At 50.3% G+C, this 20876-nt stretch overlaps 2 protein-coding genes across 8 annotated transcripts in view; one reads left to right on the top strand and one right to left on the bottom strand.

Moving 5' to 3' along the window:
* Positions 1 to 1668: 1668 nt before the first annotated feature.
* TCFL5 (transcription factor like 5) overlaps positions 1669 to 20876 on the top strand; it is a 22036-nt gene continuing 2828 nt past the window's right edge. Inside the window, exons 1-6 of one of the 7 annotated variants that reach the window (XM_033187027.1) lie at positions 1669 to 2462; positions 3148 to 3334; positions 3915 to 4077; positions 6467 to 6707; positions 9158 to 9299; positions 17844 to 18069. In XM_033187027.1, coding sequence (XP_033042918.1) covers positions 1813 to 2462; positions 3148 to 3334; positions 3915 to 4077; positions 6467 to 6707; positions 9158 to 9299; positions 17844 to 17969 — 1509 coding nt within the window. In that variant the 5' untranslated portion in view covers positions 1669 to 1812 and the 3' untranslated portion in view covers positions 17970 to 18069. Of the gene's footprint in view, positions 2463 to 3147; positions 3335 to 3914; positions 4078 to 6463; positions 6708 to 9157; positions 9300 to 10034; positions 10706 to 17762; positions 18070 to 20876 lie in introns of those variants that run through there. The other 6 variants (XM_033187025.1, XM_033187031.1, XM_033187030.1 and 3 more) reach the window with 6 other exon arrangements.
* DPH3P1 lies at positions 17974 to 18222 on the bottom strand (the record flags this gene model as incomplete). The annotated part of the gene is made up of 1 exon (XM_033187081.1): positions 17974 to 18222. A coding segment is annotated over exon 1 (249 nt), but the record flags the coding sequence as incomplete, so codon positions are not given.

Here is a 20876-nt window from a genome sequence, read left to right as displayed (position 1 = left end):
TGTTTTTTGAGACAGAGTCTTGCTCTGTTTGCTAGGCTGGAGTGCAGTGGCGCAATGTCTACTCACTGAAACCTCCACCTCCCGGGTTCTAGCAATTCTTCTGCCTCAGCCTCCTGAGTAGCTGGGATTACAGGCACATGCCACCACAACCGGCTAATTTTTTATATTTTTAGTAGAGATGAGGTTTCACCATATTGGCCAAACTGATCTTGAACTCCTGACCTCAAGGGATCTGCCTGCCTCGGCCTCCCAAAGTGCTACGATTACAGGCGTGAGCCACCTCACCTGGCAATCATTACTTCTTAAAATGTCTTTCTCCACATCCTTCCACCCCCAGGGGGCTTCAAATCACACTGCTTGAAACGGCCCCACAGCTCACTGATGCTCTGCTCACTTAGCCTTCTCTCTCTGTTTTACTTTAGATGACTTCTGTTGCCATGTCCCTGAGAGTTTTAAGTCCATGCTTTCCTCCTTGGTATTGTTTTCTGAAACCTGATGTTTTGCCCAAAACTGATATATTATTTTCATGTATATGTGTGTGAGTTTAGCTTTGCATGGTTGAACTTTCATAGCCCATTGCTGAATCATTGTAATATATTGGCCTGTGTCTAAACTGTGATGAAATGAGCGAAAGATTAAGACCTGGCTTAGAAGACGATGTGCAAGTCACAGGCCTTTAAGTGTCCTAATGTCTAGACAGAGAACAGGCAACTACTGTGTGAGATGGAAATGTGGGTGAGAGGTTAAGTACAGGAATTATTTCAAGATTGCAAAAATAAATCTCTTAAAGACCATATATTACATGGTTCCATTAACAGGGAAGGCCCAGCCTAGGCAAACTCCTGGACTCAGGAAGGAGATTAGTGGCTGCAGGTGGGGGAGGGGCAGTGTGCTGACTGCTATAGGGGACCCGTGGTGACAGGGGCAGTGGAGGCCAGCCCAGCGCTGGGAATGCACCACTACCGTCGCGCTGTGCATTTTTTTTTTTTTTTTGAGATGGAGTCTTGCTCTGTCGCCCAGGCTCGAGTGCAGTGGCGCGATCTTGAGTCACTGCAACCTCTGCCTCCTGGGTTCAAGTGATTCTGCTGCCTCAGCCTCCTGAGTAGCTGGGATTACAGGCGCACACCACAATGCTCAACTTATTTTTGTATTTTTAGTAGAGACAGGGTTTCACCATGTTGGCCAGGCTGGTCTCGATCTCCTGACCTCCTGATCCACCCACCTCGGCCTCCCAAAGTACTGGGATTACAGGTATGAGCCACCGCGCCCGGCCATGCGCTGCGCATTTTACGCGGATAAAGCGGATGGCCTGGGCACTGTGGGTCCAGGTAGCTGTTTTGACAACGTCTTCATCCCTGCGGCTGTAATGGGGCGCACGTGCACACACAGATGTGGCTTCTCCCCAGGGTGTCACCGTGCAGGTACCAAGCTGACTCCAGCGCAGCTGCCCTCGCAGGGCCTCAGCGGGGCGTGGCCGGACAGCAGGGGCGTGGCTGGGAACTGGGGGCGTGGCTGGGCCGTGGGAGGCAAGCGGCCGCCGACGTGGGGCGGGGCCGGGCGTGCGGGCGGTTGGGCGAGGGCGGGGCCGGCGGCGGCGGGTAACGGAGGGGGCGGGGCTAGCGCAGGGGTGGGGTTGCCGTTGCGGGGTGGGGCGGCGCAGGCGCAGTGCGAGGCACTCAGCGGTTTTCCCTCCCCCAACGGCGCGCCAGCTGTGGCCGGCGCAGCGTAGTGCTCGGGCCGGGGGTCGCCTCCCGCCTCCCGCCTCCCGCCGCCCGCGTCGCCCTCGCCGCCGTTGGGCCGCGCCGCGCCGCCATGTCGGGCCCCGGGCCGCGGGAGCCGCCGCCGGAGGCAGGCGCGGCAGGCGGCGAGGCGGGCGTCGAGGGCGCGGGCGGCGAGGGCGCGGGCGGCGGGGACGCGGCGCTGGGCGAGCAGGGACTGAGCTTCACGACCACCGACCTGAGCCTGGTGGAGATGACGGAGGTGGAGTACACGCAGCTGCAGCACATCCTCTACTCGCACATGGAGGCGGCGGCTGACGGCGAGCTCGAGACGCGCCTCAACTCGGCGCTGCTGGCGGCGGCGGGCCCGGGCGCGGGCGCGGGCGGCTTTGCGACGGGCGGTCTTGGGGGCGCGGCGCCCGTGTACCCCGTGCTGTGCCCGTCCGCGCTGGCGGCCGACGCGTCCTGCCTGGGCCACATCGACTTCCAGGAGCTGCGCATGATGCTGCTGAGCGAGGCGGGCGCGGCGGAGAAGACGCCGGGCGGCGGGGATGGAGCGAGGGCCCGGGCTGACGGCGCCGCCAAGGAGGGCGCGGGCGCTGCTGGACCCGAGGGCGCGCCCGAGTCCCGGGCCAAGCCGGCCGTGCGCGTCCGCCTGGAGGACCGCTTCAACAGCATCCCCGCCGAGCCGCCGCCCGCGCCGCGCGGCCCGGAGGCCCCCGAGCCGGGCGTGGCGCTCAACAAGTGCGTGCCCGGCGGCCGGGGGCTGGCAGGGCCCGGGTGGAGGCCGAGGCCGGGGCCGGGGCGGAGGCAAAGGGGGCCCTCGCTGTGCACGCCCCCAGCCTCCCTCCCGGCGGCACAGGGCGCGGACCCCACCGGGTGTGGGGCCTCCCCGAAAGGCTGTGTGCGCTGTGCGGGCCCCGGGGAGCAGGTACTTCCTGGAACTAAACACCCCCCGCAGTGGCCCCGCCTGGAGAGTGGGGCCGAGCGCGCAGAATTCCTGGGAACCATGTGCTCAGGGTGGCACTCTTAGATGTCAGGGAAGCCTGGGAAGGCCCGACGCGGGTTTGCAGGCTTTGAACTCTAAAATGAGGCTCCAGCCTGCAGCCGCCCCCTTGGTGACCCTCAGGAATGGCTGTGGAAGGGGCTGAGTCCGCAGTTTGTTGCTCATCCCAACCTGTAGTTGCCCGTCGTGGTCAGACTGGAGGATGGCAGAAGAAAGATTGGTGTCAGGATGTGACGAGAGCAGGGAGGTGGCACAGATTTGGGACGTCCACAGCAGCACTAGTTGATAACTGTTGTGTAGAGATTTCCAGGATGAGAGTTGAGTTGCTGTCTGGAAGAAGTGGCCAGAGCCGTGAGAGTGGGATGGTGGATTCTTGTCTGCCACGTATTCCTGACACTTCTGGGCTTTCTTTTGTCTTGGCAGTTTGGTAACTCTCATTCGACATCCATCTGAATTAATGAATGTTCCTCTTCATCAACAACAAAACAAATGTACAACATTAGTGAAAAATAAAACTGCTGCTACAACTACTGCTTTGCAGTTTACGTACCCACTGTTTACTACAAATGCTTGCTCTACTAGTGGAAACTCTAACCTTTCACAGTCACAGGTAGGGAACATGATTTGTGAAGCTTTGCTCTTTTGTATTAAATGGGTAAATTTTAACTTATTTTGGTTAGGTCCCAATTACTTTTTTTTCCCTTCAGTGAGCTTAATAACCTTTTAAGCCGGGCGCCGAGGCTCACGCCTGTAATCCCAGCACTTTGGGAGGCCGAGATGAGTGGGTCATTTGAGGTCAGGAGTTCAAGAGCAGTCTGGCCAGCATGGTGAAACCCCGTACGAAAATTAACCGGGGGGTAGTGGTGGACACCTGTAATCCCAGCTACTCAGGAGGCTGAGGCAGGAGAGTCGCTTGAGCCTGGGAGGTGGAGGTTGTGGTGAGCTGACATCCCGACGCTGCACTCCAGTCTGGGCGACAGAGTGAGACCTTGTCTCAAAAAAAAAAAAAAAAAAACACCAGTACAAGTTGAGTATGTGGTATGGGAATGTTTTAAAATCTTCAGTGCAACTAAAGTTCTCCAAATTACGTATTGCTAGCTTTGATGTTTGTTAAGTGCATTTTATTTGTGCAGTAAAGAGGACATTAAGCCACATATTGATAAAATTCCTGTTGCTTCATTTTTTTCCAGAGTTCTAGTAACTCATGTTCTGTACTTGAAGCTGCCAAGCACCAGGATATTGGATTGCCTAGAGCATTTTCTTTCTGTTATCAGCAAGAAATTGAATCCACTAAACAGACATTAGGTAGTAGAAACAAAGCTTTGCCTGAGCAAGTGTGGATTAAAGTGGGAGGTAAGCGATGAAGCAGCAGGTAGTGGGAGCTTTCTTGTGACCGAGCCGTGTGGCTGATGGTATTTTGGCCTTGGGGGGGTAGGGGAGACAGATGGTTTGTACACATGAGAAACAGTCTTGGAGGTGTCTGTGTATCTCAGGGATCCGTCCACCCGCTTCCCCATCTTCTCACTTTAAACATTATGCTGATTCTCAAATATAATTAACCTTGATGTGGGAACATTGAGTTTGAGGGCTTTTTCATAACATTAAAGTGACAGACTTACATAAATTTTCAGTTATCTTCAAGTTACTGAAAGTACTTTATAGTTTTTTATTTTCTTTATTTTGTACTCCATGAGTGAGGCAGGCATCTCACATCTGCTGAAAGCCTTTGGATGGGTGGATGCTAATAGGAGGACCCTGGGCTGCCAGTGAGAGGCCGTAAGGTGATTCAGAAAGTTTGGAAATAAAGTCACTGCTGAAGGCACTGCTGTGCTCACCTGCCTAGCCCCTTCCTCCCTGGGAAACTGGTTTGTCAAGTGACCCGATGAAAAGAACACTCCTTACACTTAGCTTTCCAGGAGTTGGTGAAGACAGGACGGGGATGAGAGCCACTGCCTTCTCCTGTGTCAGTCACTCCTTTTCCTCCATACAAAATTTTATGCCAAAGTGTATGTTCACATTTGTAAGATACAAAGATGAGTATTAAGTTAGCCTCTGTGCTGACTACTCAGGTTAAGGAATAAAATGTCACCAAAACAACTGAATTCCTCTCTCCTGCTGAAAGCTTCATCATCCTTTTGGAATATGTGCTCTGTGTGGCATACACGTGCACATGAGCACGCCTGACAGTCACGTGCCTGCGGTTCTTTGATGGATACAGTTCCATATATGCACACGTGGCACAGCCTGTTATGCAGCAGAAGAGCTCGGACGCTACTTACGTAATGCTTTGGGGAGGAGAGCCACTTCTGAGGCGAGGGCATACACTTACGCTGCTTCAGTTTTGTTCTGAGCATTGCAGTAAAATACTGTCATATTAGAATAATTGGATTTTTTTCTTGTTCTTAGAATAATTGTATATAAAGAAAACATTTTGGGAGGAAATATGTCCAAGTGGTTTTTTTTTTTCCATTCTGACCTTCAGAAAAAGTAAACAACTTCTTGTTTTCTGTATTCATAGATAACACTTGTTGATTAAAAAGAGGGACTTTGGGCCGGGCGCGGTGGCTCAAGCTGTAATCCCAGTACTTTGGGAGGCTGAGGCGGGTGGATTACGAGGTCAGGAGCTCGAGACCATCCTGGCTAACACGGTGAAACCCTGTCCCTGCTAAAAATACAAAAAAATCAGCCGGGTGTGGTGGTGCATGCCTATAGTCCCAGTTACTCGGGAGGCTGAGGCAGGAGAATGGTGTGAACCCGGAAGGCGGAGCTTGCAGTGAGTGGAGACCACGCCACTACACTCCAGCCTGGGCGACAGAGCGAGACTCCATCTCAAAATAAAAAAAAGGCCGGGCGCGGTGGCTCAAGCCTGTAATCCCAGCACTTTGGGAGGCCGAGACGGGCGGATCACGAGGTCAGGAGATCGAGACCATCCTGGCTAACATGGTGAAACCCCGTCTCTACTAAAAATACAAAAACTAGCCGGGCGAGGTGGTGGGCGCCTGTAGTCCCAGCTACTCGGGAGGCTGAGGCAGGAGAATGGCGTAAACCCGGGAGGCGGAGCTTGCAGTGAGCTGAGATCTGGCCACTGCACTCCAGTCCGGGCGACAGAGCGAGACTCCGCCTCAAAAAAAAAAAGGGACTTTGGATGAGGTCATATTGGTTGCATAGCACTTGGAAGACGTGTTTAATTTGACGATTGATTCTTGTTCAGTTTCATTGTTTTTGTTTTTGTTTTTTTTTTTTTTTGAGGAGGAGTCTTGCTCTGTCGCCCAGGCTGGAGTGCAGTGGTGCGATCTCGGCTCACTGCAAGCTCCGTCTCCCGGGTTTACGCCATTCTCCTGCCTCAGCCTCCCGAGTATCTGGGACTACAGGCGCCCGCCACCATGCCTGGCTAATTTTTTTTTTTTGTATTTTAGTAGAGATGGGGTTTCACCGTGTTAGCCAGGATGGTCTCGATCTCCTGACCTTGTGATCCGCCCGTCTTGGCCTCCCAAAGTGCTGGGATTACAGACGTGAGCCACCGCCCTGGCCGTTCAGTTTTGTTGTATAAAATAGGCTTGGACTTCCCGTTCCCTGCTGACACTGAGTAACTACATTAGTACATCTCTTTGTGGTTCGGTTCTCTGTGCTGCTTACCCAATAATGTTTATATCTTGGATTGAAAAGGCCAAAACTGTGTTCAGCATTAATTGAGATAAGATATAAAATTAAAAACCACTTTTTTTCTTCCTTTGCAAAGAAGAAGCGCTATGCAAACAAGCACTGAAGAGGAATCGGAGTAGAATGCGTCAGTTGGACACAAATGTAGAGCGAAGAGCCCTTGGAGAGATTCAGAATGTGGGCGAAGGTGCCACTGCCACACAGGGCGCTTGGCAGTCTTCGGAGTCCTCACAGTCAAACCTGGGGGAGCAGGCCCAGAGTGGGCCCCAGGGAGGAAGGTCTCAGCGTAGGGAGAGGCATAACCGAATGGAAAGAGATAGAAGGTAATACCTGCGACTGCTTGTCAGGCTGACTCATAAATGATTACCTTAGTCATACATGGTTATCACAGATAAAATGATCCTTAGCCGTTTCTTCGTTCAGAGGATAGAAAGGAGGTAGGAGCGTCGTTAACTTTCCCAGATGGATCAGGGATCCCCCAGACCGTGCCTGGGCTCGCTGGCTTATTAGGAGGACTCCCGGGACTCAGCATGCAGTCACTCTTAGGCTGTGACTTACTATGGAGAAAGGATGCCAGGTGAGATCAGCAAAGGCACATGGGAAGAAGGCAGGAGATGAGGTGCAAGCTTCTAAGAGTGTGCCCTGTGGAGTCAGGCAGGATGCCCCTCATGCCCCCAGTCATGTGGTCTGAAAACATGGGAGAGGTGTTGCCAACCGGGAAAGCTTGCTAGAGACCAGGGGCGTGTCACGTAGGCACGCCCTCCCTGCATGCAGCCACAGTCCAGTCTCCCAGAAGGAAAACAGGTGATCAGTGTCAACCATATTGTTTGCACAGTGTAGGTCCTGGGAGCCACTCTTAACTCTACAAATCGCAGACTCCACTAAGGGCCAGCGCTGACTGCAGGCCTTTCTGAGGAGGGTGATCAGGCTGTTATGGGAACTGCTGCTTAACCAGCCAACTGAGTTCTGCAAGTTTTGCCTGGTTCTTTTAAGATTACTGGGAAGAAGGAGGTTAAAATTGTTATTTAAGTGGTTTTGTCTATAGATTTTATTTGTGGTATCCTCCTTTGTAGAATTAAGAGGTGGTTAGTTTTTTTTTTTATAATTGGGTTTTCTTTTCTTTTTTCTTTTTTTTTTTTTTTGTGAGATGGAGATGTACTCTTGTTGCCCAGGCTGAAGTGCAGTGGCACGATCTCGGCTCACTGCAGCCTCCACCTCCCAGGTTCAAGTGATTCTCCTGCCTCAGCCTCCCTAGTAGCTGGGATTACAGGCATGCGTCACCACGCCCGGCTAATTTTGTATTTTTAGTAGAGACGGGGTTTCTCCATGTTGGTCAGGTTGGTCTCGAACTCCTGACCTCAGATGGTCTGCCCGCCTCGGCCTTCCAAAGTGCTGGGATTACAGGCGTGAGCCACCGCGCCCGGCATGGCAATTTCTTTTAAAGGGACCTATTCAAACTAGCTAGGGCAGGGTGCAGTGGCTTATGGCTGTAATCTCAGTACGTTGGGAGGCCGCGGTGGGAGGATTGCTTGAGCCCAGGGTTTGAAACCAGCCTGGGCAACATAGCAAGTCTCTGTCTCTAAAGAAAAACCAACAATACTAGTGGTGGTGCACACCTGTCGTCCCAGCTACTTGGGAGGCTGAGGTGTGGGAGGATCGCTTGAGCCCAGGAGGTCAACGCTGTAGTCAGCTGTGATCCCGCCACTGCACTCCAGCCTGGGCCACAAAGTGAGACCCATCTCCCAAAGAAAGAAAATAAAAAAGCTAGCTATGTATCTTTTTATGATACTTATATACACATAGACTAACTGAGGGCTTTCCTCAGCCTACTGTGAATTATGAAGGGCATTTTGCTTGCTCTGACATTTATTTAATAGACATTCATTGAGTACCTGCTATGTAGAAAGCCTTACACTGTAGTTGACAGTTTGAAAGTTTGACTTCTAGCTCTACTGCATAGACTTGTGGTTAGAGTTGAATGAGCTGATGCGTAAAGAGTGTTTGGCTCGATACCTAGAAGTCCAAAAGCACCTAGTGCATGCCAGCTGCTGTTTTACCAGCAGAGTCTCTAATTAAAATTCTAAATACACGGTGTGAAGATGAGTAACAAGGGCCATATTGAATAAGTTGCTCAGTATCTGCTTGTTTAGGACTTTGCATGGTACTGAATGTAATATGTAAAAGTTTAAAAAATAGTCTAATAACAAGACTCCAATTGTTTTTCTCTACGAAGACCGAGTTTCAGAATATTACCAGAGTGTTGGGTCGCGATCCTTTCAGAATCAGGGCCCCTTGGAGAATCTGAAAGCTGTGCATGAGCTCCTGGTAGGGTTTTTAGCCCATAAAGGGCAAGTAATATCAGTCTTGAATGAAAGAGTAATCTGCCCAATTTGGACCCCTCACTGGTCCAGACGGAAGAAGGTGTCAGACAAAAAATGTTGCTTCCAATTTCAGGGGCTTTGGAACCATCCCTAATCCAGAGACTTGAACCTGGCCCGTGAGAAGTAAATAAGGAAAGCTCCAGGGAGTGTGTGGGTCATGGGGCTGCCGAGGGCACCCAAGGATGCTCTGGCCTCCCGAAGGCAGTAGCTGCCTCTGTAGACGAGGCCGTGGCAAAGCTGTGGGACTTCCTGTGGTGATGGGCATTTCCGTGGCACTCAGTGGCCAGGCCTCACGGGCTCTGATTCCCTCAAGTACTACAGCGAGATGCTTCCTTTTACATATTTGTTTTGCTCCGGCCTCTCTTGGTGATGACTTTGGGTTTTGACTGTAGGCGCAGAATCCGCATTTGCTGTGATGAGTTGAATCTCTTAGTACCGTTCTGCAATGCCGAGACTGACAAGGCCACAACTCTGCAGTGGACCACAGCATTCCTGAAATATATCCAGGAAAGACACGGAGATTCTCTTAAAAAGGTTAGTGGTAGGCCAGGTAGATTTCCAGAATTTTACAAATTTTACTTATCAATGTCCCTCTTTTTTCCTAAGGATAACTCAGACTATCCTTTGCTTCCTGGAATCTAATGTCAAATACTAAGTCCAGTATGAACAAAGCTCTGCTCATTAATGATATAACTTGTCATTTACTGAAGTGTTAGTCACAGCCTACATGTGTTACACTGCAGTGTATAAATGACTGTGAAGAGTCAATTGTCAGATAGCAGATTGGGCCCCTGCTCTGTACGGTATATTGTACTGGGGCTGACGGGTGTGTAGGACATGATTTTTGCCCTCAGAAAAACTTGTGAAAGGGATAGAAGCAAGAATAGAAAAAGAAAAACCGGCCAGGCACAGTGGTTCATGTCTGTAATCCCAGCACTTTGGGAGGCCGAAGTGGGAGGATCTCTTGAACCCAGGAGTTTGAGACCAGCCTGGGCAACATGGCAAGACCCCATCTCTACTAAAAATACAACAATTAGCCTGGTGTGGTGGCGTATGCCTGTAGTCCCTGCTACTCGGTGGGGGGCTGAGGAGGGAGGATCGATTGAGCCAGGGAGGTGGAAGCTGCAGTGAGCTGAGATCATACCATTGCACTCCAGCCTGGGCAACAGGGCAAGACCCTGCCCCACCCCCACCCACCCTAAAAAAGAAAGAGAAACAAAAATGCAGGTAAGTGACAAATAGTCTGATATGGACTTCAAATATGCCCAGCAGGTTAGTAAGAAATATACGTCTGTGGACCGGGTGACTGTACGTCTGTGGACTGGGTGACTATATTTCTGTGGACTGGGTGACTAGGGAGGAACCGGCGTGTTAGCGCCAGCATATCCAGTCTCTCAGGACAGCCACCCTGCCGTGATCCTGTCTGTGTGGTCATGGCAGTGGCCTGCAGCAAGCCATCATGGTTGGCTGGAACTGGACGTGTGGTTTGAATGTGGGAGTTCAGTCAGCCCCTCAGTGGCCCAAAAGGAAGACGGTGTCAGTCACAGGGCTGGTTCTGGGCCCTGCCTTAGGGGGACCCGAGTTCCAGGTCCCGGCCTCAGCGTTGCAGTGGCCAGGGTGAGTGGCTCTTTGGCCCTCCAGGAGTGAGCACACCTTAGTGAGATAGATCCACAGGGCCCTGACTTTGTACCTGGTCCAAGCTGTGGGGGAATTGCTGCTGTTGACCCAGGCAGGAATTGACTAGAGAACGAGCTAAGGTTGCTGCAACAAACAAGGACCCCTTTCAAGAAGGGCTCCCAGGCCTGGCGCAGTGACTCATGCTGTGATCCCAGCACTCTGGGCGGCTGAGGCGGGTGGATCATTTGAGGCCAGGAGTTGGAGACCGGCTTGGCCAACATGATGAGACCCCCGTCTTTACTAAAAATACAAAAATTAGCTGGGCGTGGTGGCATGTGCCTGTAGTCCTAGCTACTCAGGAGGCTGAGGCAGGAGAATTGAACCGGGGAGGTGGAGGTTGCAGTGAGCCAAAATAGCGCCACTGCACTCCAGCCTGGGTGACAGAGCGAGACTCCATCTCAAAAGAAGGGCTTCTGGCCGGGCGCGGTGGCTCAAGCCTGTAATCCCAGCACTTTGGGAGGCCGAGATGGGTGGATCACGAGGTCAGGAGATCGAGACCATCCTAGCTAACACTGTGAAACCCCGTCTCTACTAAAAAATACAAAAAACTAGCCGGGCGAGGTGGCGGGCGCCTGTCGTCCCAGCTACTCGGGAGGCTGAGGCAGGAGAATGGTGTGAACCCGGGAGGCGGAACTTGCAGTGAGCTGAGATCCGGCCACTGCACTCCAGCCTGGGCGATAGAGCGAGACTCCATCTCAAAGAAAAAAAAAAAAAAAAAGAAGGGCTTCTGTGTCTATGTTGTGGTGGGGCTGGAGAGAGGCCCCCCGCAGCTGGGCTATGTTGAGTGAGGGCTCTTCTCTTCAGCGCCAGGCAATAGTTTGTCTTGTCTCTGTCCCTTTTTTATGTCCACATGACATTTACATCTTGTGAGTTGTATAATTTAGGTTCTTTATTTTCATTATGCATTTAATTGCGTTCTATAGCGATACTATGTTAAATGTATTCTAATTGGATCATTTATGGTTACTTACAATGCAGTTACTCTTGAAAATTGTTGTTAGAGGAAGACTGTTGATTTGTTTTGATAAAATAAAGCTTTTGTGTTTTAAAAATGCTTTAATGTTTTGGTTTTGTGTATCAGCAAATCATTATTGATCTAATTTACTCAAATAAGACAAAGACATTTATAATTTTTGAAATTAAAAAATGTTAATTGTATGTACAGTCAAAGATTAAGTAGACCAGATGTTTATGGATATGATATTTTATATACATTCTGTTTGCTGAATATTTCTGAAATGTAATTACATTGAACCTGATTATTTCTGGGTCACATTATTAGACCCACCAAGAAATAGGCTGAGGTCAAGTCAATTCACAATTTTTTCGGAGAATTAGAACCTAAAAAGCCAAAACACATGGGTTCTTAATTATTTCCTTAGTGGCGTCCCCCTTTTACTTGCGTGCGTATTTTTGTCCTTAAAGACATAATACATTAGAGTTGTAAGTAATTTCTGTATATTATTTGGTATACATTTCACTCAGCAAGTCTTTTCCAGTGTGACCAGGCACTGCTGACGATGCTGGGGTACCCTGGGCAAGACAGAGGCATGTCTGGCATGGAGGGAGGTGGGGATGAGTAAACGTGAAGACAGTGGGAGCAGGGCCTTGTGGATGGAGGATGCTGCTCTGAGCCAGTCTGACTGGGGCGCTGCTTTGGTTGGGTGGTTGAGGGAGGCTCCCAACCAAGGCCCAATGATGACAGGGAGCTGGCAGCCGGGACCTGGGAGCTGCAGGGTCTGAGGAGTGCCTGTCTGCCAGCCAGCGTTGCTGGGCAGGGCCCTGGGGCAGGCTGGGACCTGGGGGACCCCAAGTCCTGAGGGCTGGGGGCCTTGGCAGTCTTCTGGCAGCAAGTGATATGACCTGACCCACGTCACCCCACTGCTGGGGGCACCGGATGCTGGGAAGTAGGTGTTGGACTGGGGTGAGAGTGGAAACCAGGAGTCTGCAGCAGCCGGGAGATGTGGGTGGCCGGGCAGTGGCTGCCAGGGGGCGGCGCTGGGGAGGAGGAAAGGCACGAGGCTTCTTGTGTTTGTGGCGGTACCAGTTGGGGGGTGTGATGGGAAAAAGGCGTCAGGATTTGGCTTCAGTGACTGGGTGGATGGGGCTGTTTACTGGGAGGGAAGACTCGGAGAAGCAGGATCTCAGCATTCTGGGGGCATCAGGTGGGGACATCGGGAGGCAGGGGATAGACAAGTATGGGGTGAGGGCAGGGCGGCGTCAGCCATCAGTGATTCACTTCCTGTTAGTTTTCTAGTGAACATAGGAAGTACAGTGATCATCTGTACGCCTATCCTTCAATCTCTGCAGTGAACATTTACTGTATTTACTTTGTACACACGCACAATTTCAAAGACAATTATAGACACGAACCTTCATCTCTCAATATTTCTACATAAATCTTTGAAAGACAGGCCTTCCACGGAACCCCAACACCACCATTATGCCTCACCAAGATGATGGCTGGTCGCTTTCATATCCTCCCATGCACAGACTGTGTTCAGATCTGTCCAAAATGTTCTTTTATTGCCACCATATGTGCCCAATTTTTTTCATTTTAATGTTTATTTTATTTTTTTGAGACAGGGTCTCGCTGTCTCCCAGACTGGAGTTCAGTAGCAAGATTATGGCTCACTGCAGCCTCTGCCTCCTAGATTCAAGCAGTCCTCCTGTCTCAGCCTCCTAAGTAGCAAGGACTACAGGTGTGTGCCATCATGCCCAGCTAATTTTATTTTTGTAGGGATGGGGTTTTGACATGTTTCACAGGCTGGTCGCATACTTCTGGGCCCAAGTGATCCTCCTGCCTCAGCCTCCCAAAGTGCTGTTATTACAAGCATGAGCTACCATGCCTGACCAATGTTTTAAATTTTTGTAGCAATAGGGTCTTGCTATGTTGCCCAGGCTGGCCTCCCAAAGTGCTGGGATTATAGGCATGAGCCACCACACCCAGCCAAAATATTCTAAAAATGACTTTCATAGCTGTTTTTTTCCCACAGTCCAGCACCCAGCCATGGATTATACACTGCATTTGATGACGGTTTTCAAGCTCTTTGAGCTGCAAGAATCCCACCCACAGCTATTAACTATGGCATTGAGGTTTTGAAGAGACAGGTCAGTTATCTAGAGAGTGCCCCACATTCTGGGTTTAGATGGCTCTATTTACTTTTGGTAGTTTTAAATTTTGGTGTAATTTCCAACTTACAGAAAAATTGCAAGAACAGTACAAAGAGCTCTTTGTAGGCCTGTCCAGGTTTGCTCCATTCTCCCTGCCAGTCCCAGTTTCCCGCCAGTATCTTTGGGATCCATTTGATAGTAAGTTGCAGACACCATGCTTCTTTATACCTAAGTACGTCTGTGTTTTTTTGTTTTTGTTTTTGTTTTTTTGAGACGGAGTCTTGCTCTGTTGCCCAGGCTGGAGTGTAGTGGTGCGATCTCAGCTCACTGCAACCTCTGCCTCCCGGGTTCAAGCAATTCTGCCTCAGCCTCTCGAGTAGCTAGTACTATAGCCGTGCGCCACCACCCCCGGCTAATTTTTGTATTTTTAGTAGAGATGGGGTTTCACCATGTTGGCCAGGCTGGTCTCAAACTGCTGACCTCAAGTGATCCACCCACCTTAGCCTCCCAAAGTGCTGGGATTGCAGTTGAGCCACCACGCCCAGCTAATTTTTGTATTTAGTGGAGATGGGGTTTCACCATGTTGACTAGGCTGGTCTCGAACTCCTGACCTCAGGTGATCTGCCTGTCTCAGCCTCCCAAAGTGCTGGGATTACAGGCATGAACCACCACACTCGGTTTACTTTTTTTGTTTGTTTGAGATGGAGTCTCGCTCTTGTCACCCACTCTGGAGTGCAATGGCGTGATATCGGCTCACTGCAACGTCCGCCTCCTGGGTTCAAGTGATTCTCCTGCCTCAGCCTCCCGAGTAGCTGGGATTACAAACGCGCGCTACCACGCCCAGTTAATTTTTGTATTTTTAGTAGAGACAGGGTTTCGCCATGTTGGCAGGCTGATCTCAAACTCCTGACCTCGGGTGATCCACCTATCTCAGCCTCCCAAAGTGCTGGGATTACAGGCGTGAGCCACCACACCTGGCCTAGTTTTTAATTTTTTTTGTTTGAGATGGAGTCTTGCTCTTGCCACCCAGTCTGGAGTGCAATGGTGTGATCCTGGCTCACTGGAACCTCTGTTTCTTGGGTTCAAGTGATTCTCCTGCCTCAGCCTCCCGAGTAACTGGGATTACAAATGCACGCCACCGTGCCCTGCTAATTTTTGTATTTTTATTAGAGACAGGGTTTCCCCATGTTGACCAGGCTGGTCTCGAACTCCTGACTTCAGGTGATCCGCCTGCCTCGGCCTCCCAAAGTGCTGGGATTACAGGCGTGAGCCACCGCACCCGGCCCACGTGTTTACCTTTTTTTTTTTGAGACGGAGTCTCGCTCTGTCGCCCAGGCTGGAGTGCAGTGGCCGGATCTCAGCTCACTGCAAGCTCCGCCTCCCGGGTTTACGCCATTCTCCTGTCTCAGCCTCCTGAGTAGCTGGGACTACAGGCGCCCGCCACCTCGCCCGGCTAGTTTTTTGTATTTTTTTAGTAGAGACGGGGTTTCACCGTGTTAGCCAGGATGGTCTCGATCTCCTGACCTCGTGATCCGCCCGTCTGGGCCTCCCAAAGTGCTGGGATGACAGGCTTGAGCCACCGCGCCTGGCCCGTGTTTACTTTTTAATATCCATAACGATGAAAATGAGGACATTTAACATTGGTGCAAGACTGTTACTCACATTTTGCCTGCTGTTGCGATAGTGCCCACTACAACTTTTTCCCCAGTCGGGATGGCATCTGGGACGCTGGTTGTGTGTCGTTGTGAGATGCCCCTGCACACTGGGGGCCCTGAAGGCGCCGGCCACACCTGGGGCCTCCCGTGTGGTGTCTGTCCCTCCCTTCTTCACACCAGCAGGTGGCTGAATCCCACTTCGTGTCTCCCTGCCGTCTGCATCAGGCCCTGGTGTTGCTGTCCCTCACATGCTGTCTGGCGTCAGGCCCTGCTGCAGACTCGGACTGGCCTGTCCCTTCTGTCCTCCTTTCCTGCGGACACACTGTGACTTCTCTCATGATCCTCCTGTGAGAACTCCCTGGACCTCGTGTCCTGTACTGGCAACCGCCCATTTCCCTGCTCTCCTTGGCTGCCCGGCGCTTGTCTGTACCTCTTAAGCCACTGCATCCTCTCTTGGATCCATTCCCAGCAGCCTGTGACCATGGCCTCCCATGCTGTTTAGTCACGCTACCATGCCCAGCTAATTTTTGTATTTTTAGTATAGACAGGGTTTTGCCATATTGGCCAGGCTGGTCTGGAACTCCTGACCTCAGGTGATCCGGCCGCCTTGGCCTCCCGCAGTGCTGGGATTACCAGCGTGAGCCACCACGCCCGGCCTACATTCAGATTTTCATTCTGGTTTTGAACATGCCACTGGAGGGCCTCTCGGCTGCAGAGCAAGCCTTTGCCGCTTGTTCGTGGCAGGATGAGCCGAACGCTGTGTTGTGACCTGTTTTAAAAATAAAGCATCTTGAAAAAGAAAAGCCATTCTCTTTGACCTCATGAGTTTATGTCTCCTTAGCTCTGGCCACCTGAGCTCCTTGGTCCACTTTACCCCCCTGGCCTGGGCTGTGCTGGAGTCTTTCTGGGGCTCAGTCATTCACTTTTTGGTTTTTCATGTGGGGTCAGTGGTAGTGCTTTCTCTGTCATAATTTGCTTTTATCTTTATTATCCAAACACCTTATTTCTTTTATTTCCTTCTTTAATTTTATTCTGGCATCTTGGGTTGAAAGCTTATTTCATCTATCTTGTTTTCTAATCAATGCATTATAGTAAATTTGTCCTGGTGTGTTTTTGAAACATTTCACAGGTGAGGACGTAATGCTTTCATTGTTTCTCAGTTCTTTTTTTTTTTTTTTTTTTTTTTTTTGAGACGGAGTCTCGCTCTGTCACCCAGGCTGGAGTGCTGTGGCCGGATCTCAGCTCACTGCAAGCTCCGCCTCCCAGGTTCACGCCATTCTCCTGCCTCAGCCTCCCGGGTAGCTGGGACTACAGGCGCCGCCACCTCGCCCGGCTAGTTTTTTGTAGTTTTTTTTTAGTAGAGACGGGGTTTCACCGTGTTAGCCAGGATGGTCTCGATCTCCTGACCTCGTGATCCGCCTGTCTCGGCCTCCCAAAGTGCTGGGATGACAGGCTTGAGCCACCGCGCCCGGCCCATTGTTTCTCAGTTCTAAGTAGCTTGCAGTTTTTCTTTTTCTTTTCTTGTTTTTTTTTTTTGAGATGGAGTTTCGCTCTTGTTGCCCAGGCTGCCGTGCAATGGCGCGATCTTGGCTCACTGCAGCCTCTGCCTCCCGGATTCAAGCAATTCTCCTGCTTCAGCCTCCCGAGTAGCTGGGATTATGGGCATGTGCCACCACACGCAGCTAATTTTGTATTTTTATCAGAGACGGGGTTTCTCCATGTTGGTGAGGCTGTTCTCAAACTCCTGACCTCAGGTGATCCGCCCGCCTCGGCCTCCCAAAGGCCCGGCCGCTTTCTTCCTGTTAATAACTTCCTGGTATATTTTCCTGACATATAGTTAGAACTATTTCTTTTTTCCTACCAAGAAATTTTTTTTATTGTTGGTATTATTGTTTTTCTTTTTCTTTTCTTTTCTTTTTTTTTTTCTCTCTCTCTCTCTTTTTTTATTTTTAGCGAGGGGCTCTCATTCTGTCACCCAGGCTGGAGTGCGGTGCAACCACAGCTTATTGCAACCTTGTCCTCTCGGGCTCAGGTGATCCTCCTGCCTCAACCTCCTGAGTAGCTAGGACTATAGGCACCCATCACCACCACGCCTGTCTTATTGTTATTCTTCTCATATTCACAAATCTAATATGGGTATCTACTTTGGTACGTTATCATCTCAATATGTTTTGATGTTATAAAAATTCCTTTAAAACTCGACTATTTCACATATGTTCTGTTGCAAATAGATGCTGACTGAGAGTGCAGTGACATCAGTACTATGTCTCTGGCCTGGGCTCGGTTGAGGGGGACTAAAGGGATCTGTTCCCCTCTTTCACAGCTGCCCCAACTCCCAGGAGACGGGTTGTGGGCGGGCCCTGCAAGGGTCCAGATGGAACCACAGCTTAACCCTGCCTCTGCCCAACTGTCCACGGTGAAGGCAGACGCTGGGGCTAGCCTCATCACTGTGTGAAAAGAGCTGAGATCTCGCCAGTGCCTGGTTATGTCTGAGAATGATTATTTTCTTCTTCCTTTCTTTTTTTTTGAAATTATCTTCTTTTAAATTTAGATGGATAATTAAGAATGATTCCAATTTAAGGTTCTAAGCACAAAATCCAGATACGTCAAGTTATGGACTTGCCTCCTGCAGATGAAATCAGCAGAGTTGATGGAAAGAATCCACGACACTCCTGCCGAACAGCAGATCACAAATGAAGCCGGAAGCTTTGCATTTGAAATTTCTATCTGGGCTCATTTCCAGGATTCGGATTCCTGAAGGCTTCGTCAGCACTTAATTCTTTGTTGACTGAAGGGGCTGGGACCGTTTCTGCACACACAGACTGATCTTTGTCATCAGTCACTTTTGTAAGGAGAGAGCAGCTAGGACACGTTGCCACGCCTTCCCCATTCTCCAGATCTTCTTTGGTGATGGCGAAGTTCTCTCCACATGGGCAGGGACAGAAATACGTCTCCGAGTCCTCGTCATATCGGAAGTGCTCGATTTCCACCTCGTCGCGGAACACTGCCATGGTCAGCAGGGTCGCTGAAGGGGTGACGCCCTGGCAGTCTGAGACCGTCTCCGAGGGTCCAACTGTGGTGGAGCCGGCCTGGGCTCTGACTTTCATTTAATTATCCTAAAAGGTGAATTCTATCTTACCAAATACAGGCAATTTTTTTTTTTTTTTTGAGATGGAGCCTTGTTCTGTCGCCCAGGTTAGAGTGAGTGGTGCGATCTCGGCTCACTGCCAGCTCCGCCTCCCGGGTTCACGCCATTCTCCTGCCTCAGCCTCCCGAGTAGCTGGGACTACAGGCACCCGCCACGTCGCCCGGCTAATTTTTTGTATTTTTAGTAGAGATGGGGTTTCACCGTGTTAGCCAGGATGGTCTTGATCTCTTGACCTCGTGATCCGCCTGCCTCGGCCTCCCAAAGTGCTGGGATTACAGGTGTGAGCCACCGCACCCTGCCAATGTTTTTCGTATGTAGGCTTTAGGTATCAGAATGTAGGAAATTATCAAAATGTGGGGTCATCTTAAATTGCATCCTAAAACCTTTTAAAATTTGGGAGGAAACCAGGTGTGGTAGCTCACACCTGTAATCCCAGCACTTTGGGAGGCCGAGGTGGGTGGATCACCTGAGGTCAGGAGTTCGAGACCAGCCTGGCCAACATATTGAAACCCCATCTCTACTAAAAATACAAAAATTAGCCAGGTGTGGTGGCACATACCTGTAATCCCAGCTACTCAGGAGGCTGAGGTGGGAGAATCACTTGAACCCAGGAGGCAAAGGTTGCAGTGAGCCGAGATTGTGCCATTGCACCCCAGTCTGGGTGACAAGAGCGAGACTCCATCTCAAAAAAAGAAAAATTGGGAAGAAATGAGTATATTTATATGCAGGCGTAGATTCTGAGTGTACGCAGTAGTTGGAAATGGCAGCTTGCTTGGTTGGGAAGTTGCTTAAAAGTGGATGGGTGGAATGTTACAGCCACTCCAGATGGTTTGGAAGTTAAATCCTTGGCAGCATGCCTCTTACGTCCTCTGGACTTGAATTCAGTACAAACTTACCACAGCTCATCAGCAAAGAGACTACACAGGCTGGGCGTGGTGGCTCCCGCCTGTAATCCCAGCACTTTGGGAGGCTGAGGTGGGTGGATCACCTGAGGTCAGGAGTTCGAGACCAGACTGGCCAACATGGTGAAACCCCGTCTCTACTAACAATATAAAAATTAGCTGGTGGTGGCGGGTGCCTGTAATCCCAGCTACTCAGGAGGCTGAGGCAGGAGAATCACTTGAACGAGGGGAGGCGGAAGTTACAGTGAGCCGAGATCATGGCATTGCACTCTAACCTGGGTAAATCTCAAAAAAAAAAAAAATTTAAAAGCTGGACGTGCTGACACGCACCTGTAGTCCCAGCTACTCGGGAGGCTGAGCCTGCAGTGAGCCTTGATTGTGCCACTGCATTCCAGCCTGAGAGACAGAGCAAGACCCTGTCCAAAAAAAAGACAACTGAAAAATGGGCAAAGCACTTGAATAGACGTTTTGCCAGAGAAGATACACAGATGGCCAATAAGCCCGTGAAAGATGCGCCAAGCTGTTAGTCATTAGGGAAATACAAATCAAGACCCAATGAAATACTACTTCACACGTATTAGTATGGCTATTAAAAAAACAAACCAAAACAAAAAAAACCCAGAAAATAGCAAGTGTTGGCAAGGATGTGGGGAAATAGGAATCCCCGTGCGTTGCCGATGGGGGTGTGAATGGTGCCACCGCTGTGGAAAACGGTATGACAGCTCCTCAGAAGGTTAAACAGAGAATCACCAGAGAAGCGTAAACCCCAAAAAGGTGAAACGGACCCAAATGGATGCTTTTCTAGGAATATTCATAGCAGCACCTTTCACAGCGGCCAAAAGGCAGAAACTGACTCAAGTGGGCTCCAACAGACAAATGAGTAAACAGATGTTTACCCACAACAGAACCTTATTCAGCCATGACAAGGAATGACATTCTGACCCAGGCTCCCGCGTGGATGGCCCTTGAGGACGTTGTGCTGAGTGAAATAAGCCAGTCACAAAAGGACAAATCCTGCAGGATTCCGTAAACGAGGCACCTGGATCCGTCAGATTCATAGAGACAGAAAGCGGAATGGTGCGTGCCAGGGGCTGGGGGCCGGAGCGGGTGTGGAGTCAGGGTTCAGTGGGTGTGGAGCTGCTGCTTGCGGTGATGAAACGGTGGTGGTGGCGGCTGCACAGCATTGTGAATGGACTTCACACTGCTCCACTGTTCACTTACGTGTGCTCAAAAGGCAAATTTTGTTCTATATTTTAATACCGCAATAAACTATATATAAACCTGGATTTAATCGTGTAGAATGCTATGTTTTAAAACAAACTTAACGGAAATTTTCAAATGTGCACAAAAATGGAGAGAATAATGAACTCCCAGGTCCCTCTAACTCAGTGTCAGGCATCAGCTTGTTTCTCCTATGCCCTCGCCCACCCTCCCCCACTGAATTATTTTAAAACAATTCCAAACATCATTTCATTCATAAATATATCTTTAGAAAGAAAAGGCCTGTTTAAAAACGACCACACCATCAGTCTGCTTCCCAGACGCCTTCGTTCCTTAGTACCCACCTCTGAGCCTCCTTCCCCAATCTGAGCAGAGGCTCCCGTGAGCCAACAGG

Source organism: Trachypithecus francoisi, unplaced genomic scaffold (genome assembly GCF_009764315.1).
Source record: "Trachypithecus francoisi isolate TF-2019V2 unplaced genomic scaffold, Tfra_2.0 Lachesis_group21, whole genome shotgun sequence".
Taxonomy (NCBI): domain Eukaryota; kingdom Metazoa; phylum Chordata; class Mammalia; order Primates; family Cercopithecidae; genus Trachypithecus; species Trachypithecus francoisi.
Note: the sequence above shows the minus strand (reverse complement) of the source record. Positions and strands in the feature narration are given on the sequence as shown.